The 19,891-nt window shown below is 39.2% G+C and overlaps 1 protein-coding gene across 2 annotated transcripts in view; it reads right to left on the bottom strand.

The window, feature by feature from the left end:
• Positions 1-19,891, bottom strand: part of OSTF1 (osteoclast stimulating factor 1) — a 58,259-nt gene that overhangs the window by 5,143 nt on the left and 33,225 nt on the right. For both annotated transcript variants that reach the window (XM_065908439.1, XM_065908440.1), the window contains exons 3-9: positions 18,104-18,154; positions 14,815-14,878; positions 12,999-13,052; positions 11,416-11,523; positions 10,462-10,511; positions 8,063-8,141; positions 3,264-3,362 (exon numbers count right to left, since the gene is read on the bottom strand). In XM_065908439.1, coding sequence (XP_065764511.1) covers positions 3,264-3,362; positions 8,063-8,141; positions 10,462-10,511; positions 11,416-11,523; positions 12,999-13,052; positions 14,815-14,878; positions 18,104-18,154 — 505 coding nt within the window. The remainder of the gene's footprint in view (positions 1-3,263; positions 3,363-8,062; positions 8,142-10,461; positions 10,512-11,415; positions 11,524-12,998; positions 13,053-14,814; positions 14,879-18,103; positions 18,155-19,891) is intronic.

Raw genomic sequence — 19,891 nt, 5'->3', positions numbered from 1 at the left:
ATTGACTCTTCTCATATATCAAGGGATACCTGAGGGAGAGATAAGTTTTCCAAGAATTCAAACATGAATGGGAATTTGATTCAAATGATTAAAACAGAAATGAATATCTCATTGACCCAAGTTTGAGAACTCTGAAAATGATAATATCCTAAGGATAAAATGAAAACACATGCACTTGCCCTCTATAATTTCTTAAATTTCTTAAAAAGTTGTTTTGGTGATTCTCCACCAACATGGATCAGACTAAACTTTGGACTCTAAAGCAATACTAAAAAAAAAGTCCAGAATGATGAGTAGCAACATGAACACATGCAAAAGGTAAGTCTTCCATTTTTGCCCACCACCGCCCACCTCCCCCGCCCCCCCCCCGCCCCCCCACGGAAGCTCAGCTGGTAAAGAAACTGCCTGCAGTGCAGGAGACCCCAGTTTGAATTCTGGGTTGGGAAGATTCCCTGGAGAAGGGCATGGCAACCCACTCTAGTATTCTTGCCTGGAGAATCCCCATGGACAGAGGAGCCTGGTGGGCTGCAGTCCATGGGGTCAGAAAGAGTCAGACACAACGGAGCGACTAAGCACAGTTCCTTTCTAGAAAACAGTAGTAAAAATGTGTCCATGGGACTCCCCTGGCAGTCCAGTGGCTAAGACTCAATGCTCCCAATGCAGGGGGACTGAGTTCAAATGTTCTCTCCAACCAAGCATCTTTTTTTATACCCCTCTGGGTTTCTCATGGGCCAGGAGGCTAAAGAAGAATGAAAGAGGGACAAAGGAGAGATGGATGGGAAGATGGATTCAAGGCACATCCTTCTACTCCTTTTCAGAAAATCACCATATCAGAATGAATCTGGAGGAGCACATTCAATAGGCTACATACTGAGAAGTCAAACAAACAGTCAGTTTCTGATTAGAATCATGAATAGCACAAATGTGTTTAACACCTTTTCTTTCTTTTAACACCTTTTCGAAACCACCAAACCGTTCACTTTTATAGAAGTGCATGTAAACTTTTCAAACCTCTTCTCCCACATCAATAGATATTATCTTTGAGATCATACACTCTATCTTTAAAAACCACCCACAGAACTGTGAACAGATAAGTTTCCAAAGTCGAGAATAATTTTGATCACAGCCTATTGATAACATCATTTACAACAGAAACAAATTATAATCATAAAACTCTTGAATACATAAATAAAAAATATTCAGCAATAACCACTCATAAAACCTTACTCCTTGAAAGGAAAGTTATGATCAACCTAGACCAACCTAGCATGTTAAAAAGGAGAGACATTACTTTGTCAACAAAGGTCCATCTAGTCAAGGTTTTTCCAGTAGTCATGTATGGATGTGAGAGTTGGACTTTCTTTATAGAAAGCTGAGTGCAGAAGAATTAATGCTTTTGAACTGTGGTGTTGGAGAAGACTCTTGAGAGTCCCTTGGACTGCAAGGAGATCCAACCAGTCCATCCTAAAGAAGATCAGTCCTGGGTGTTCATTGGAAGGACTGATGCTGAAGCTGAAACTCCAAAACTTTGGCCACCAATGGAACAAGAGAAAGAACCCAGAAATTAACCCATGCACCTATGGGTACCTTATTTTTGACAAAAGAGGCAAGAATATACAATGGGGCAAAGACAGCCTCTTCAATAAGTGGTGCTGGGAAAACTGGACAACTACGTGCAAAAGAGTGAAATTAGATCACTACCTAATGTTATACACAAACATAAATTCAAAATGGATTAAAGACCTAAATGTAAGACCAGAAACTATTAAACTCTTAGAGGAGAACATAGGCAGAACACTCAGTGACATAATTCAAAGCAAGATCTTCTATGACCCAGCTCCTAGAGTAATGGAAATTAAAAACAAAAATAAACAAGTGGGATCTAATTAAGCTTAAATGCTTTTGCACAGCAAAGGAAACTACAAACAAGGTGAAAAGATAACCCTCAGAATGGGAGAAAATAATAGCAAGGGAAACAACTGATAAAGAATTAATTTCCAAAATATATAGGCAGCTTATACAACTCAATACCAAAAAAGCAAACAACCCAATCAAAAAGAGGGAAAGGGACATGAAGAGACATTTCTCCAAAGAAGACATACAGATGGCTATGCACATGAAAAGATGCTCAACATCACCCATTATTAGAGAAATGCAAATCAAAACTACAATGAGATACCACCTCACACCAGTCAGAATGGCCATCATCAAAAAGTCTACAAACAATAAATGCTGGAGAGGATGTGGAAAAAAGGGAACACTCTTGCATTTCCGGTGGGAATGTAAACTAATACAGCCACTATGGAAGACGGTATGGAGACTCCTTAAAAAGTGAAGAATAAAACCACCATATGACACAATAATCCCACTCCTAGACATACACCCTGAGGAAATCAAAACTGAAAAAGACACAAGTACCCCAATGTTCACTGCAGCACTATTTACAATAGCTAGAACATGGACCAGATGAATGGATAAAGAAGGTGTGGTACATATACACAATGGAATACTACTCAGTCGTAAAGAAGGAACGCATTTGAATCTGTTCTAATGAGGTGGACGAAACTAGAGCCCATTATACAGAGTGAAATAAGTCAGAAAGAGAAATATAAATATCATATACTGACACATACATATGGAGTCTGAAGAGATGGCACTGATGGATTTAGTTTCAGGGCAGCAATGGAGAAACAGACAGAGAGAACAGACCTATGGACAAGGTGGGAGGAGAGGAGGGGAAAGGGAGATGTGCTCTGCGATAGGCTGAAGGGTGGGGTGGGGAGAAAGATGGGAGGGAGGTCTGGGAGGGAGGGGACATGGGTATACCTATGGCTGATTCTTGTTGATGTATGACAGAAAACCACAAATTCTGTAAAGCAATTATCCTTCAATTAAAAAGTCTAAAATCTAAATCTAAAAAAAAATACATAATCTAAAACAAGAGTATGGAAACAATGGTTCTTTGATAAAAAGAAATAGAAATATTTCTTTATATATATAATACAATAGAAAGCAAGGTAATTAGAACTTGATTGCAAGGAATAAAAGAAACATACTGATCACAGCAAAAGATCAATGTCTCTACAAATTTGTCTGTGCGGATATATTTGTCCATGTTGGAGGTTCTGATTCAGACCAAGGATATAAAGTCTAACTCTAGGATCACCTGTAGAATCCAGCAAGAAAAAACTTCCCCCAATATTGAATCGATAAAATCTTAAGTCGTGACGGCATTATGAGGGCAAAGGATTAAAACCAAGTACCTGTTCCCTGTTTCTTTTTCAGCAGAGAGGCACAGGCAGCGTTGGTAGCCATGTCCAGGGCCAGCTTCTTCTCGTTGTTTCTTAGGTCTGTCCTAGCACCTTCCCCAACACAAGAAAGGAAATTAGGTGTTTCGAAGACTCTATAGTAGCAGTCAATCTTTTTTTTTCTTTTTTAAGTTTCTTTTCCCCCTTTTTCTTTTCTTCCAGATATACTGAGATATAATTGACACACAACAACTATAAGCCTATGGCACACAGCATAATGATTTGACTTTCGAACGTCATGAGATGATTATCACAAGCTGGGTGGACACCCGTCATCCCATATAGATTGAAAATTTTAAAAATATTTTTAAATGTCTTCCTTGTGATGAGAACTCTTAGCATTTACTCTCTTAACTTTCTTATATGACAAACAGTAATGATGTTAGTTATAGAGCAGCCAATCCTCTTTCCATCAAAACATTGCTTTTGGCAAAGCTAACAACAGAATCATCTGGCCCTGAAGTAAGCGCTTTCAGTAAAACTTTCACGAAACAGCAATAGCATATTTGGCATCTTTAATCAGGGAGCTTACTGCTGCACCTGTAATAATTATATACAATTGAAATACAGCCTTTCCTTTCAAGTCCCTGTAGAACTGCACATGAAATTTTCCCTGAGAAGTTTACAGTCTCCATGTACACCACTAGATCAGTTAGACTCAACGTGCCTTGCAATACACCCTTTGCCTCTTTTGTTCAAGAAGGTCTTTAGAAAAGATGATGTGAGTTGAGCTTGAGGAGATAAATATTTATCTTAAGTATACTTTCAAACATTATTAGCAGAATTAGTAAACCTTGAAATCTGGAGGCAATCCATTGTTTGCATAGCCCATCTTCCACTCACTTTTTCCCCATCTTTATTATAAATTACAACAGAATTCATAAATATATTCTCATTGTCAAAGATTTGGAAATACAGACATATGCTAAACAAAAGCTTATGTCTCATTTCAGCTCTCAACTAACCCCTTCCTTCCCCATCTTCTACCTTCCACAACAGGTGACCATTCCCAACAAGTGGGCATCAGTTCCCATCTCCCTTATATGCAAGACTGCATTCACAGACACTCGTGGACACATACACAAAATCATACTATAGGTATTGGTCTGTAATTTGATGTGCTTTTTTTTTTTGCCAGTGGTATTTTCCGTTTTAAAAAACTGATGTATTGTTGATGTATAATACTATATGCTTCAGTCGTACAACAGTGATTCACAAATGTTAAAGGTTATATTCCATTTATAGTTATTATTATACACAGTACTTTGTGCCTTTTAATCCCCTAGCTCTATTTTATCCTTCCCCCTTCCCTCTCCTCACTCATAACCAATATCTTTGATGTTTTTTGATTTGAGAATATTGCTTCACAATATTGTGTTGGCCTCTGCCATACTAGTTTTGTTTTTTTTAACTTAACAATATATCATGCTATTTGTTCCTTAGTAGTACACATACTTATAACTCAATCTATTTAAACACTGATAATTAATCCATTTTGTGGATGTTCCAACATTTATTTAACCACTCCTCTCTGAGAGGCACTTAGAGTCTAATATTCATTATCACAATACTGCCATGAACTTCCTTGAAACACAGCTTTTATGTATTTCTGAAGGATGTTTTTCTAGAAGTAGTGTTGAAATATAAGGATATGTATGTTTTCATTCTGTTAGCTATTGTCAGGTTGCCTTCCAAGAAGGCTTACCAATTTACACTTTCTGCCACAGTGTTTGAGAGTGTCATTTTCTCTACAACCACATCCTCTTTGGTAAACAAAAAATAAATATGCTAAAACTCACATGCACAAAAATATTGCCAAGAAAGGGAAAAAAAAAAAAAACAGGAAAAAAAGACAAAAGAAAAAGAGAGAGAAAGTGCATTTATTAGGAATATGGTGATTGTGTGTCAAAGGTCTCTCGTGAAGAGCCTGAGATCCATCCACAGCTGGGGTTATATGGAAAACCTCATTCTCTCGCTGTGCCACAGGTCAAACACCCCGCAGGTTCACAGTTCTGTGATTAATCCTATCTTCCTTTCCACTTGAGAACTCACATACGTGATTTCTGTCAGGATGGGAAATGTGCAGAGACAGGATGCCAGAGAAGAAAACCATTTCAACCAGTGCTGCCCAGCAGAAAATTATGTGACCCACAGATGTAATTTAAATTTTTCTAGTGACAGCATTTTCAACACATAAAACTCATTTAAATAACATATTTTACTTAAGCCAGTATATCCAAAATGTTATCACTTCATCATGTAACCAATATAAAAGTTATTGATACATCACTTTTTTTTCCTCACTAGGTTTTCAAAACCTGATGTTCATTTTTCACTTCTAGCACATCTCAATTCAGACTAGCCTCATCTCAAGAGCTCAGTATGTGAAGTAATTGGCCTCCAACTAATAAAAGAAAAAAAAAAAAAAGAGCTCAGTAGCCTGTGTGGTTAGTGACTGCCATAGCAGACAACACATCTCTTGGCATACTTTTGAGCGGTACTACAGAGGTCATCAAGGTGTCTGATCTCTTATTCCTAGAGTAACTTCAAATCAAAAACTCACAAGGAGGCAAGGATATACAATGGAAAAAAGACAACCTCTTTAACAAGTGGTGCTGGGAAAACTGGTCAACCACTTGTAAAAGAATGAAACTAGAACACTTTCTAACACCATACACAAAAATAAACTCAAAATGGATTAAAGATCTAAATGTAAGACCAGAAACTATAAAACTCCTAGAGGAGAACATAGGCAAAACACTCTCCGACATAAATCTCAGTGGGGTCCTCTATGACCCACCTCCCAGAATATTGGAAATAAAAGCAAAACTAAACAAATGGGACCTAATGAAAATTAAAAGCTTCTGCACTACAAAGGAAACTATAAGTAAGGTGAAAAGGCAGCCCTCAGATTGGGAGAAAATAATAGCAAATGAAGAAACAGACAAAGGATTAATCTCAAAAATATACAAGCAACTCCTGAAGCTCAATTCCAGAAAAATAAATGACCCAATCAAAAAATGGGCCAAAGAACTGAACAGACATTTCTCCAAAGAAGACATACAGATGGCTAACAAACACATGAAAAGATGCTCAACATCACTCATTATTAGAGAAATGCAAATCAAAACCACAATGAGGTACCATTACACCAGTCAGGATGACTGCTATCCAAAAGTCTACAAGCAATAAATGCTGGAGAGGGTGTGGAGAAAAGGGAACCCTCTTACACTGTTGGTGGGAATGCAAACTAGTACAGCCACTATGGAAAACAGTGTGGAGATTTCTTAAAAAACTGGAAATAGAACTGCCATATGACCCAGCAATACCACTTCTGGGCATACACACCGAGGAAACCAGATCTGAAAGAGACACGTGCACCCCAATGTTCATCGCAGCACTGTTTATAATAGCCAGGACATGGAAGCAACCTAGATGCCCATCAGCAGATGAATGGATGAGGAAGCTGTGGTACATATACACCATGGAATATTACTCAGCTGTTAAAAAGAATTCATTTGAATCAGTTCTAATGAGATGGATGAAACTGGAGCCCATTATACAGAGTGAAGTAAGCCAGAAAGATAAAGAACATTACAGCATACTAACACATATATATGGGATTTAGAAAGATGGTAATTATAACCCAATATGCAAAACAGAAAAAGAGACACAGAAGTACAGAACAGACTTTTGAACTCTGTGGGAGAAGGTGAGGGGGGGATGTTTCAAAAGAACAGCATGTATATTATCTATGGTGAAACAGATCACTAGCCCGGGTGAGATGCATGAGACGAGTGCTCGGGCCTGGTGCACTGGGAAGACCCAGAGGAGTCGGGTGGAGGGGGGGTGGGAGGGGTGATCGGGATGGGGAATACGTATAACTCTATGGCTGATTCGTGTTAATGTATGACAAAACCCACTGAAATGTTGTGAAGTAATTGGCCTCCAACTAATAAAATAAAATAAAAAAAATAAAATAAAATAAAAAAATAAAGTGGAGCAAGAACTTAAACACACCTGGGAAAGAAAAAAAAAAAAAACTCACAACATTGTTCTGAGGATCCCTAATGATAGTACATCCACATGACATGCAAGCTGGGAACTCAAGTATCCTATGTTATAGCCTTCTAGACCAGGGTGCAGTGTGTGGTGATATCCCTGGCCCCCTATAAGGGTTAACTAAAGCTTGTGGGACAAACAGATGAATAGATGGTTGAGTCCATTATTTCACTGCTCCTTCTGACTTGTGTAAAAACATGGAATCAAGGCATCTTCTCATTTGCTGTACACTGAGCACCTGCTCAGCTCAAAGTAGGACGCTACGCCACAGCATCCTTTCTTATCTAATCAAGACTTGCCTGTGAGAACCTGGGGCCTCAGCAACTTTACCCACACAGCTTTCTCGAGAGATCTCCTCTCTATGTGTGCACACACATGTATGCAAACACACACACACACACCTTCCTTCTAGGTCCCTTTAATCCTGCAGAAATGTAGGATTAAATTCTGCAGAAAAATAAATTCTTACTAAAAGTAACATATATAATGTTAAAGCTTACCAAACTTTAAAATGAAAAACAGAAACCACCTCAATAATTTTATCTTATCAGAAAAACTCCATGACGCAGACGGAGATCAAAATCCCGGGTGTAAAATAAGAAGCCCATTATTTTCCCCACTATTTTTAAATGGTGTAGTTCGATGGAGCTTGATTTTCAGTGATCCAAGATCAGACAAACTAAGCACTTTACCTTTTGCCAGAAGCAACTGGACAATATCTGCGTAACCCTTCCAGGCAGCGGCATGCAAAGCTGTGTCTCCCAGCTTGTTCTATGGTGACAACAAGAGAGAGCAGCATTTTTAAAAAAGAGAGTGAGGGTTGCAAATATACACAAACTGAGGTTTACTCTAGTCTAAGTAAATCTAAAGTGAGAACAAAGTGACAAAACCATATAAAATTCCAAAGAGGGAAAAGAGACTTAAGAGATGAGCCATGAGTCATATGGGGAGAGGGAATGCGATGGCGGAGGAGCAACTGACTTGGCAGAGCACATGTGGAAATGCAGATGCTCGCAGAGGGAGATACCAGGAGGAAGCAAGCAGACCTGTCCCCGTAGAAACCAGCATGAATGAGAAATTGGAGACTCGGGAGCAGGAAGGAGGCATGGGAGTGAAACCAAGAGTAATGGGTGAAAGTGTTTCTATGGAGTAATTAGAACCCCCAAACCCCAGATCACCTTTCTCTCTCCTTGCTGACAGATGACCCAGCACAGATGGTAGAATTACCATAGTTTGAAATTAACCAGACAGTTTCCAAGCTTATGGAACTTGCAGGCATAAGAGAAGGTGATAATGAGGCCAGGAATTAAAAGCAGGGGGCTAGCTGAAGAACCGACACACTGAGCAGTAAGACCCCACTCCCAGCTGCCTTTGCCTACCCCACAGACCCTCACCCCACTGCCCCAGTTTGTACATACAGACATACACACACCCCACTGCCCCAGTGTGTTCACACACACACACACACACCCCACTGCCCTGGTGTGTGCGCGCGCGCACACACACACACACACACACACACACACACAGCCCCAGTGTGTACAGTCTAGCATCTACCCCCAGGAAGGAGGCTGGAGAATGCTGCTCTGATAGAGCTGAACATCCCCGACAGAGAGGAGGAAGTGACTGTTTTAGCTGGCATCTGGGCATAAGCCAGAAAAACAGTGAGGACCTCACCCTTCACCCTACAGAGAAACCCACCGGTCAGTAAGCCCCACAAGGACACAGAGCTTCTAGTCACACCCAAACATGAATGGACAAAGGCCCTGTGTATCTGAACGCTATGTATTTGTGTCCTATATTTGAAGAAAGATCAAAACAAAACTAACAGATCTCAGAGGGAAAAGATACAGTGTAGTGAATAGCAGGAAATGTTTTAAAATATGTATAAAATTGCTTTACTGGTAAGCGGCCTGCAGTGACCTCTAAAAATGGTTCGCTATTCACCTGAGCTGGAAAAACTGGGAAAACCCGGAAATCATGCAAATCAAGAGGTTCCAATCTTCATGTTCACTTTAAGAACACTCGTGAAACTGCCCAGGCCATGAAGGGCATGCATATCCAAAAAGCCACCAAGCAGGGGAAGAATGTTGCTTTACAGGAGCAACCTGGGTCACTCTGCCGTCACCACGGTGGAGTTGGCAGGTGTGCTCAGGCCAAACAGTGGGGCAGTCGGTGGCTGAAAAAGACTGCTGAATTATTACTGTACATGCTCAAAAATACAGAGCAATTCAACCCAGATTCTATCAGCCAAACAATCAAGCCCAAGCTCCCCTTTCTCAGGAATCTATTGAATGTGTTCAACTAATGGAAGACACAGGATTCAGAAAAGTGAGGATGCAACACAGGAGGGCGGTGAAGGGTTTCCCAGGAAGACATCAAAGAGCAGTAGAGATCAAGCTGCTCAAACCAGAGAATGAAGATGGAGGCCTTCAGTATGATTCCAGGAAGGAAAACAAGAAAGCAGCTATCAAATACCTTTCAGAAAAGTATATCAAGAGAGTATAAAACAGTGTAGAGGTCTTTGTCAGATACAAAAAATAAAGTCCTAAATAAAAGGCTATAAATACAGAAACAAAAGAAATTATATTATATAAACAGCGACAATATTGAAACAGCCATAATACCATGAGCATTATATAGTAATATAACCAAAAATTATGATATGATATATTAGGAGAACCAAAGGAGGAAAGATTGGAAGTTGGGTGGTGGAAGATGACAGGCTGCTGACAAGCATGAATCACTACCTAGCAGATAGGATGCCAAAACACTTATGAAGATGGTGAATTATGAGACAGCTCCACAAACATATTTCTCTGTAATGTGAAGATAAGAGGAAAGCAACTAAAAGCTTAAAGTGAAACACGAGGAGGAACGTGGCAGGCGTTCTGAGCTTTACACAGTTTGCACTTCGATGCAAAAATAACTTGTAACCTATGCTTCAAGTATTTAGATTAAAAGTTTTATGGAAGATAATAAATGGGAAAAGTTGAGTTCCCAGACCTCAAGACAGGATTTTACACACCTATAAGCTGTACTTTGAGAGCAAGGCAGACGGGTTAAATGATTTCTGCGTAAGCAAACTCACCTGTTGGTTCAGTTCAATGTTTGGTTGAGTAAACAGCATTTCCACTATATCTGAAATTCAAATAGAAATAATCTTTTTTAAAGAATGGGAATAAAAGCCTGATAAGACTCTGCATAACAATTTTAAAAGGATTCTTTTTAGAAGAATCTTCAAAAAACTCCTTATAACAAATTTTTCAACATCTATGTAGAATAGAAGACTTAAGACTCTAAAAAATAGAATTATTTAGGGAAATTTTTTTTTCAAATATTTTGGCTTTTGCATTTTCACATGATACCTATGATAGGAAAATTTTTACATTTGCTGGGGTACTTAACACTCACATCACTAATTTGTGCTTAAATTTTCCTTTGGCCGTGCTATTTAACTTTTTGGATTCTTTGTTTCCCATTACTATTGGGATTATTTTCTGTGTGTTGTAGAGACAGGGAGCAACAGAGTGGGTTGTGGTAGATTCTCGGCCAGGCTGAAATACATCTAGAAATTCCATCTGTCATTATTATTGATTATAAGAGAGAAAGTTATCAACTGAATCACCAACTCAAGCAAATGCTGTCTTTCTCTTAAATCTTAAACTTAGAATGTAAATCATAAAAGCTGTGGGGGATAAACTAAGCTAGAGGAGTCAATTGTGGCCCTTGCTTCTGTGAGGTTAGACCGTGGGCTTTGTTTTTATATCACTGTTGTTTTCCTATTGCTCTTCCAAGCCTGAGAGAGGAAAGGAAGCTTCCACTCTTTTAAGTGAAAAGGTGTCCACAGTGAGGCTGACCAGTAACATTCCAGCTACAGTTTTACAGAACTTTCAGGAACTGGGCCTTTAAAAGGCTGATGCTCTGAAGAATTTAAGAAGAATAACCATTTTTTCTCTTTCATTTCTGTAACTCTGGCTCCCCTAGATGAAGCACATTTTCAGTGGCAAAGACATTTAGAGTAACAAACAAAATGTAATAATACCTTTGTGACCCCCGTGACAAGCCCAGTAGAGGGCAGTGCTTCCAGCTTTGTCCAAACCGTTAACACCCACTCGGTTGTCCAAACACTCTCTCAACCAGCTCAAGTTGCCTGGAAATGTTTTATAATTAGAAAAACACATGAAAAATATTTTCATTGTATTGTTTTGTTTTGTTTTTAAATCAATTTCATCCTGCATAAATTTGTATTTGCAAAGGATTAGTCAGCAAGTCTGAAATTAAAACCTCCCCTTGAAATGCATTCTCTATGGTACATCTTGACTTACAGTTTATTAATGGAAAGCATTAACATCAATTTTTAATGGTAGGTTAATGGGAACAGCTGCTAAAATGGGTCTACCTAAGGTATTTTTACACTGTGGAGAAAAGTGTTTTTCCTTTGTGAAATCCTAAAACTTTGAGGGGGGAAAAAAAACAATCAAACCTAAGAACAAGCAGATGCTACTCATATTCATATTTAAAACACACTTTCAGTTCCTACAAGGACATAAAAACTAAATAACTACTCAAAGTGCTGTTCTTTATGCTAAAGTATAACTATTAATTTAAAATCCTCTGGCTAAATGCCCTAAATATCTACTCTAAAAAAATTTTTTTTAATATCTAGAAAATTTTAAATGTCAATTTAGTGGTTCTATTTATGCATAATCCTAAACCAATAATTTCCTTTTATATATTCAGATTTCAAGAAAACCTAAATTAAATGGGAGCTTACTGTAGCCTGACAAAAACTCCCCATTATCTAGGGCAGGGTTCTCAACAGTGACCCAACTTGGCACTGGAGGATTCTCTGTTATGGGAACAGTACTGTGCATTGCAGGGTGTTGAGTGACAGCCCCAGACTGTACCCAAAAGGTGCCAGCATCCCTCCAGATATTGCCAAATGTCCCAAAGTCTGGAGAGAGGAATGACTCTTCAGTGGAGAACCGCTGACCAACAGGATCAAGTCCCATGTACTCTATAACATCTTACAGAAAAAAATCCAAACACTTTTTGGCCAGCCCAATACAAATCCCAACTCTGGTGCTCCCTTCCTCCCCAAGTCCATCCTCCCATACATACCAGCCCTTCACCAACACTCTCCCAGAGCCTGGACCCCTGAGAAGTCCCAACCCTCTGCCCAGAGTGAGGCCAGTTACTCACTCTGGCCTCTGTAGCCTGTTTAACTGACCCACACTTCACCCAGTGTCCTTATCACAATGTCTTGTAAAGATGTGCTACACACACCTCTCCCCGCCAGATCTGAAGCTCTGAAAGTCACAGACCATGACTTTCACTTGCCACTAAGCAGAGAGCAGGTAAGGGGCTCCAAAGTATCTGTTGACATGTTAAAAATTAAAACCCCACATTTCTGTAGAGTGAAAGAAAGCAGAATGGAGCCTGCCTTTGTGGGAGGCAAGGATTTAACTGGGAAAGGAACTTTCTGGGATAATGCAAATGTTCCAGATCTTGACCTGGGTGTTGGTTACACGGGTGTATACATTTGCCAAAAGTCATCAAACTGTATAATTATTATCTGTGTGTTTTACTGTACTGTTTATCTCAATCGAAAAGAATCATACCTACCTCTTTTTGCAGCTTCATGCAATGGGTTGTCAATGGATTCTGCCTGCTCGGCCACTAGATTGAAAAGAAAAAGTGCAAATCGATGCTGAGAAGGCCACCCAAAGGGTTCCATGAAACCAGCTTAGTACCCAAGCTTCAGAAATGCCAGGACCTTCCACCATACAGCAACCCTGACTTACTGTGGATTTTAAAAATGGCAGAAAATCAAAGTGATGTTTTGTGCTTTCAAAAGAAACCAAGTTAAGACAATAACACAACAATCAACTGGGAGTGTAAACAGAAATAAGTGCAGCAATTAATTGGAAGTATAGATAAAAACAACGGACATGAACTCAGGCAAACTCCAGGAGATGGTGAGGGACAGGCAGGCCGGGTGGGCTGCAGTCCACGGGGTCACAGAGTTGGACACCACTGAACAACTGAACAACAACAATAAATGAAAACACACAGATCCGAGGCCTGCATACTAGCTTGCTCAAATATTTCAACAAGAAATTCAGTCAGGAAACTGCAAAAGGAAGCACTCAAGGTTCATTTGTACAGTCTTTAAAAACACCCTGCTTTGAAGATGGCTGAAAATAATTGTTTCCCTTGTATGCATGCATAAGACGGGTGGGGTAAAGGAGAAATATTTTGCTTTCTGTATTCAGAAAGCGCAATCAGCACGCCTACCTGCCTCTAAGAAAGGTGTGTTCACTGTGTCCCAGAATCAGCAGGAGTGACCACATGCAGACTGTCGCTCAAATGAGACTTCAGACTCACCCCTCCCACCACCGAGGGCTGTAACTGGACACTCCCTTGGCTACCAGGGATCTAGCAACTGAGGAACATACTGCACCCTCCGTGTCTCTGAGCAGCTGGGAAGGGAGTGCGCAGAAGTTGTTTATTTGGGATTTCAAAGAGGAGTGTAGAAATGTTTAAAGCCTTTTAAAATCCAGAATGGTATGTATGGCCCTTAGACCAGGTAAGTGAGGCCCCTGTGTGAAGGGCCTTAGCCTACTCGTTTCCCTTCCCCCTCCCATCTCCTCCCCTCCCCTCCTCTCCTTTGCAACCGTCCCCTCTCCTCCTCTCCCCTCCCCTCCCCTCCCCTCCCCTAGGAACTGTGAAGTGCTTCCTAGAAATTTTGTAAGTCACCTTACAGTGTTTGGAACTAGTGAGGATGTATCTAATTACAATGTCCAAAGGAACCTTAGAAGTGATTTGAATCAGACTTCTCATGATACAGATGGAGAGATGCTCCCAGGGGCTCCAGTTAAGTCCCTTAAGTAAGGTCCCTCATTGTCAGAAGAAGAAGAATTAAAAACCGGGACCCCTGGTTTACCAATTTGTGTGCACTGGCTACTTGGCAGATTTCTATGGAAGTCTGCTTTGTCCCCCTTGCAACTGAAGTGGCTTCATTGCAGGACCCACGTTTCACTGCGCTATTATTCATTTAATGAAGATCACTGCCCCAGACATTAATTAACATAACAAGGCAAGGTTACTCACTAAAGAAAGGGCTAGTCTAAAAAACAAAAGAGAAAGCAAAGAAAAAGAAAAATGTTCTAACCTTGAATAAAGGAAAGCCAGAAGCATTGCCCTGGAAACCTTAAGTTCTTTCAAGAATGTTACAATGGGTATTTTCTTAAGCCAGAGTCAAGTTCAAGTACCTCCAGGGTCCATGATCACTCTATTAAGGGAAGGCTCAGAGTAGAAAATGTCCCAGACTAGCAAGGACTCCATCAATTTCTCAGCCACGGGAGGAAGAAGGCCTCAGGAACCAGATAACTGAGAGCGCACAAACACAGCCCAAGTGGGGCCGCCGCAGCCGCCTTACCGTAGTTGCTTGGGATCAGCCCAGTCCTGCCTTTGCACGTGCCCTTCCACCAGTTGCTGTCACTCTGGTGAAAGAAGAGTTAGATTAAGTGGCACCAAATCCAGTTCACAGTCAATTAAAACCATGCGGCTCGTGCTGGCGTCATTCTAGCCTTTTCAAAGGCTAGAGCAAGAGATGTTTTTGCCTTATTTTAGATAAAATGCATGCTTCCAATTCAAATGTGGAGTTATTGCTTTACCAAATGTCCATCAGCCCTGGCCACATTGATCAAGCTTCCTGTTTCCCTATTTATGGTTATCCATTCCCCTTATCATTAAATTACTAATATACACACATCCGCCTGCAACAAATCAAATACACTTCATCAAAGAGTTCCAATGTTCCAACAAATCACAAAGAGATAACATGAAAGAGAAGTGAAACAATTATGCTTAGTTTAGACTAGCTATAGGATTTTTTTTGCCCAAAGTCTAATTTCTTAGTCTCAAGATATACATATATTTGATTTTCTAAAGATCTTTTTATTTCACTTTTTTTTTTTTTGGTGACTTTTTAATCATTAAAAAAAAACCCACAAATCTGTACCAAAATAGAACGAATCATATAAGGAACCTACACATGCCCATTTCTTAACTGCATGAATTATCTACTCATAGCCAATACTGTTTCATGTATTACCTCACTTACAACTTCCCTCCCCTTCAGATTATTCTGAAATAAATTCTAGACATCATATTCTTTATCTGTAAATATTTCAATATGAATCTCTGAAAGATAAGGACTTTCTCGAAGACATAATGATAATACCATTATCACACCTTAGAGTTTTTTTCAACAATTCTTTAATATCACCATATATGTACAATATTCAAAATTTCTGATATGTCTCATAATAAAGGCCACACAATATGACTGGATGATTTGCCTCTTAAGTCTCTTTTAGTCTATATTTTCCCCCTTCACTTATTTTTTTTTTCACTCCTTCACAATAGACTTGTTGAATAGTTTGTTCTAAAGAGTTTCAAATAGTCTGGATTTTGCATGTTGTGTCCCTTGTTATTAAAAAAAATGTGTTCCTTTGTTCCATGTATTGTTTATAAATTGCTCATTAGTTCTAAAGGCTTAATTAGAGTCAGATTCAACTTCAGCATAGAGAAAGCAATGGTACCCCACTTCAGTACTCTAGCCTGGAAAAGCCCATGGACGGAGGAGCCTGGTGGGCTGCAGTCCATGGGGTCGCGAAGAGTCAGACACAACTGAGTGACTTCACTTTCACTTTTCACCTTCATGCATTGGAGAAGGAAACGGCACCCCACTCCAGTGTTCTTGCCTGGAGAATCCCAGAGACGGGGGAGCCTGGTGGGCTGCTGTCTATGGGGTCGCACAGAGTCGGACACAATTGAAGCGACTTAGCAGCAGCAACTTCAGCTAGATTATTTCATCTGTAGCACTGATTCTTCCATCAGGAGACCATGTCTGGTGGTCTCTATCTGTAGCATTAGTAACCACTGATGAGCATCTGGATCCACTATTTCATAAGGGTTGCAAATGGTGACATTCTAATTCTATCGTTCCTTCTTCATTTAAATAACTAGTAGGCGCTTGCATGCTCAGTGGCTAAGTTGTGTCTGACTCTTCACAAACCCGTGGACTATAGCCCAGGAGGCTTTCCTGTTCATGAGATTCTCCAGGCATGAACACTGGAGTGGGTTGCTATTTCCTCCTCCAGGGGATCTTCCCGACCCAGGGATTGAACCCGTGTCTCCTGCCTTGCAGGTGGATTCTTTACTGCTGGGCCACCAGGGAAGTCCTTAAATAACTAGAATATTACTTTAAAGACAAACTTTTCCTCATCAACTCTCACGTGACCCAGAGATAAAGTTCATAAAGAAAAGGCAGAAGAAATACTGATTCTTTTCCTTAACAGTTGCCAGAATAAAAAGTTGGTTCCCTAGCATTCTCTCAGGTTGACCAATGATGTTTAGTTTTGTTTTTAAGTACCATGAGGAGCTCATGAATTTAAACAGAGTAGATGTATTTCAATCCTTGGGATTGTTGCCCTAATTGACTGCTTAAATTGTCCTATCTTTGACTAGTGGCAGCCTCTTCTATTTAGCCCCAGTGCTTTTGCGGTGTGACCTCATAGTCTTTGGTGGCTTCCTTGCTTTCTAAGAGGAAGATGTCCTGGGCTTATCTTGTACCTCTGCTGCTCTCAACCTAGTACCAGACATTTTTCAAAAGAACGTTTATCCTTTTGATGGGAAATATATTATTACTGGGATGGTCTTTTTTTTTTTTTTTTTTTGCCTACTCAAAGAACAGATTAAGAAATATTTTTGTTTATTTTAGGTAAAAAACAACACACTTTCAATTCAAATGTAGAGCTACTTAACATCATTGATCTTATATCTATCTGTTTACTCTTTCTTGCAGGCTGAAATTCCCAGTTTTCTACATCATTGACCTACTGACTCCATTTGCTCTAAACTGCAACACACATGCAGCAATCTCAGAATAACAATACCAACGCTTCTCCAACAACATCATGATTAAAAACAGTTTATAATGTGGGGGTGGCAGTTCTTTCTGTTCCTTATATTATTTGACTAGAGATATTCAGTCAAAATGCCGAGTTTTAAAGTTACTTGGAATAGTTCCTTTCCGTGTGTTGTACCTCTCTGGGATACAACTAAGTTCATTTGATTCATTCTGCTTTTCATTTCCAGGTACTGCTTTTTATCATTTAATTTTATAACTACACAAAAGTTTTACATGATTCCAAAGTGTGCTCTCCAAAACAAGGTATAATTTTTTAAAAAGTCTCTGTTCCGTCTATATATTTCCTCTATTCTATTTCCTTTTCCTTTCAGAGAGGAAACTACTTTTTAAAAATGTATAACTCTTCCTTTGACTTTTTATTTTAAATTGAGGGAAATAAGTATACGTATATCCTCTCATCCTTTCTTAGGTAAGAAAAGGCACACTATCCACAATTTTTTCACCTTGCTGTTTTTCACTTAAATTACCCCATAATATTATATAGAGATGTTCCTCACTCCTTTTTATAGCTGAATAATACTTTCTTTGTATATACAGCAAAGTTCATTCAACTATTTTCCTACTGATGGACATAAGGGTTACTTCCAATCTTATGCTATTACAAATTGTGTTAAGTGAATTGACTTGGGTGTATGTATTTCTATATAGCTATACATGTAAATAAAGTACTGAAAAATAGTCATATATCTTTAGTTCATGCATAGTATGAAAAAATATTAACTGGGCTTACCATGTCAGTAATGTAGATAATATCACCTTCTTCAAAATACAATTCATCTGGCTAAAGAAAAAAAAATTTTAAGTTTTACTCCATGCGATTTTTTTCATGAATTAGAACACAATCATGAAAATAATTACACAAATCCCAAATCCTAAAATATCCTTATAGACAGCATAGATTTTACATACTTAAATCTGCACATAAACCATATAACAAAACATTATTGACAAACTAGCCTAGGTATAAGAAGGTGAATCCTCCCATGAGAAACTTCAAAGAATTAATATAACAAGAATTCCAAGCTCCACATACACCATCTTATTTTCCTCCACAATAAAAGAAAGTTGCTTTTATGCCAAAACAGGATTATTAATAAAAGTTCCTCATTGTAAAAATTTCAAAGGTGATATATATATTTTTATAAAAGGATCAATGTCTAGAATCAAAACCATGAAAAACAGCCAGAAGTTTGGCTCTCTCCTAAATGATTAGGCTTCAAATCTAAACATTTCATATCAACATCACTATCTATTTATTTTGAGAAAACCATTACCTTATCTCTTCATGCTCAGAAAGAATGAACATCTCATATATGAGAACAATTAATACATAATTAAATTAAAGGCTAAAAAGCTGAAAGATATGAAGCAGTAACCTAGTCTGAACCATAAGCAGTTCTAAGGGGTTAACTGATTACATGGACAAAATGTGCTTTTGGACCAACCAAACTCTTTGAATGAAGCCAGGCACTTTGACTAAACATTGTGTTCTTCCCATCAGTAGATCCAATTTATCAGCATAACTTTATTAAATTAAATGATGCCTAGGGAGAGTTGGACTGTGAAGAAAGCTGAGCACCGAAAACTTAATGCTTTTGAACTATGGTGTTGGAGAAGCCTCTTGAGAGTCCCTTGGACTGCAGGGAGATCCAACCAGTCCATCGTAAAGGAGATCAGTCCTGGGTGTTCACTGGAAGGACTGATGCTGAAGCTGAAACTCCAGTACTTTGGCCACCTCATGCGAAGAGTTGACTCATTGGAAAAGACCCTGATGCTGGGAGGGATTGGGGGCAGGAGGAGAAGGGGACGACAGAGGATGAGATGGCTGGATGGCATCACCAACTCAATGGGCATGGGTTTGGGTAGACTCCAGGAGCTGGTGATGGACAGGGAGGCCTGGCGTGCTGCGATTCATGGGGTCGCGAAGAGTCGGACACGACTGAGCGACTGAACTGAACTGAACTGAGGGAGCTCCCTGCTCGTCCAGTGGTTAGGACTCAGAGCTTTCATTGCCATGGCCCAGGTTCAATCCCTGGTCAGGGAACTAAGATCCTACAAGCCACACAATCCTCCCAAAAAAATTATACACACACACAATATAATACCTATTGGGAGCAAGTTTCAAATATTGAGAAATGTTTACATTACCATATTGAGTGAAAAATGTAGGGCACAAAATTTCACACAGGATAAGATCAAAATTATGCATAAAATTCTATCATGAGCAAGCACTACTTTCATAATTTTGGTGTGAAAAATATTTTTAAAAGGCTTTGATATTTCTGATTATGGTTACTATTCCATACAAATAACAATTATGCTAGTGAAATGAATTTTATTTCACTCTTTCATTTTCCTTTTGTTTATCTCCTCTGTTAGTTGCAGATCTGGGCAGTAAATGTGACTCTGCACCAGTAGTTTATTTAGTTTCAGAGATAATCTTTATTATTATTTTCCCTGAATATAAATGGATAGTGTATCATGCTTTAAGCAACCACAATTCATAAATATTTAGATG

Source organism: Muntiacus reevesi, chromosome 17 (genome assembly GCF_963930625.1).
Source record: "Muntiacus reevesi chromosome 17, mMunRee1.1, whole genome shotgun sequence".
Taxonomy (NCBI): domain Eukaryota; kingdom Metazoa; phylum Chordata; class Mammalia; order Artiodactyla; family Cervidae; genus Muntiacus; species Muntiacus reevesi.
This window is presented reverse-complemented; position numbering and strand designations above follow the sequence as displayed.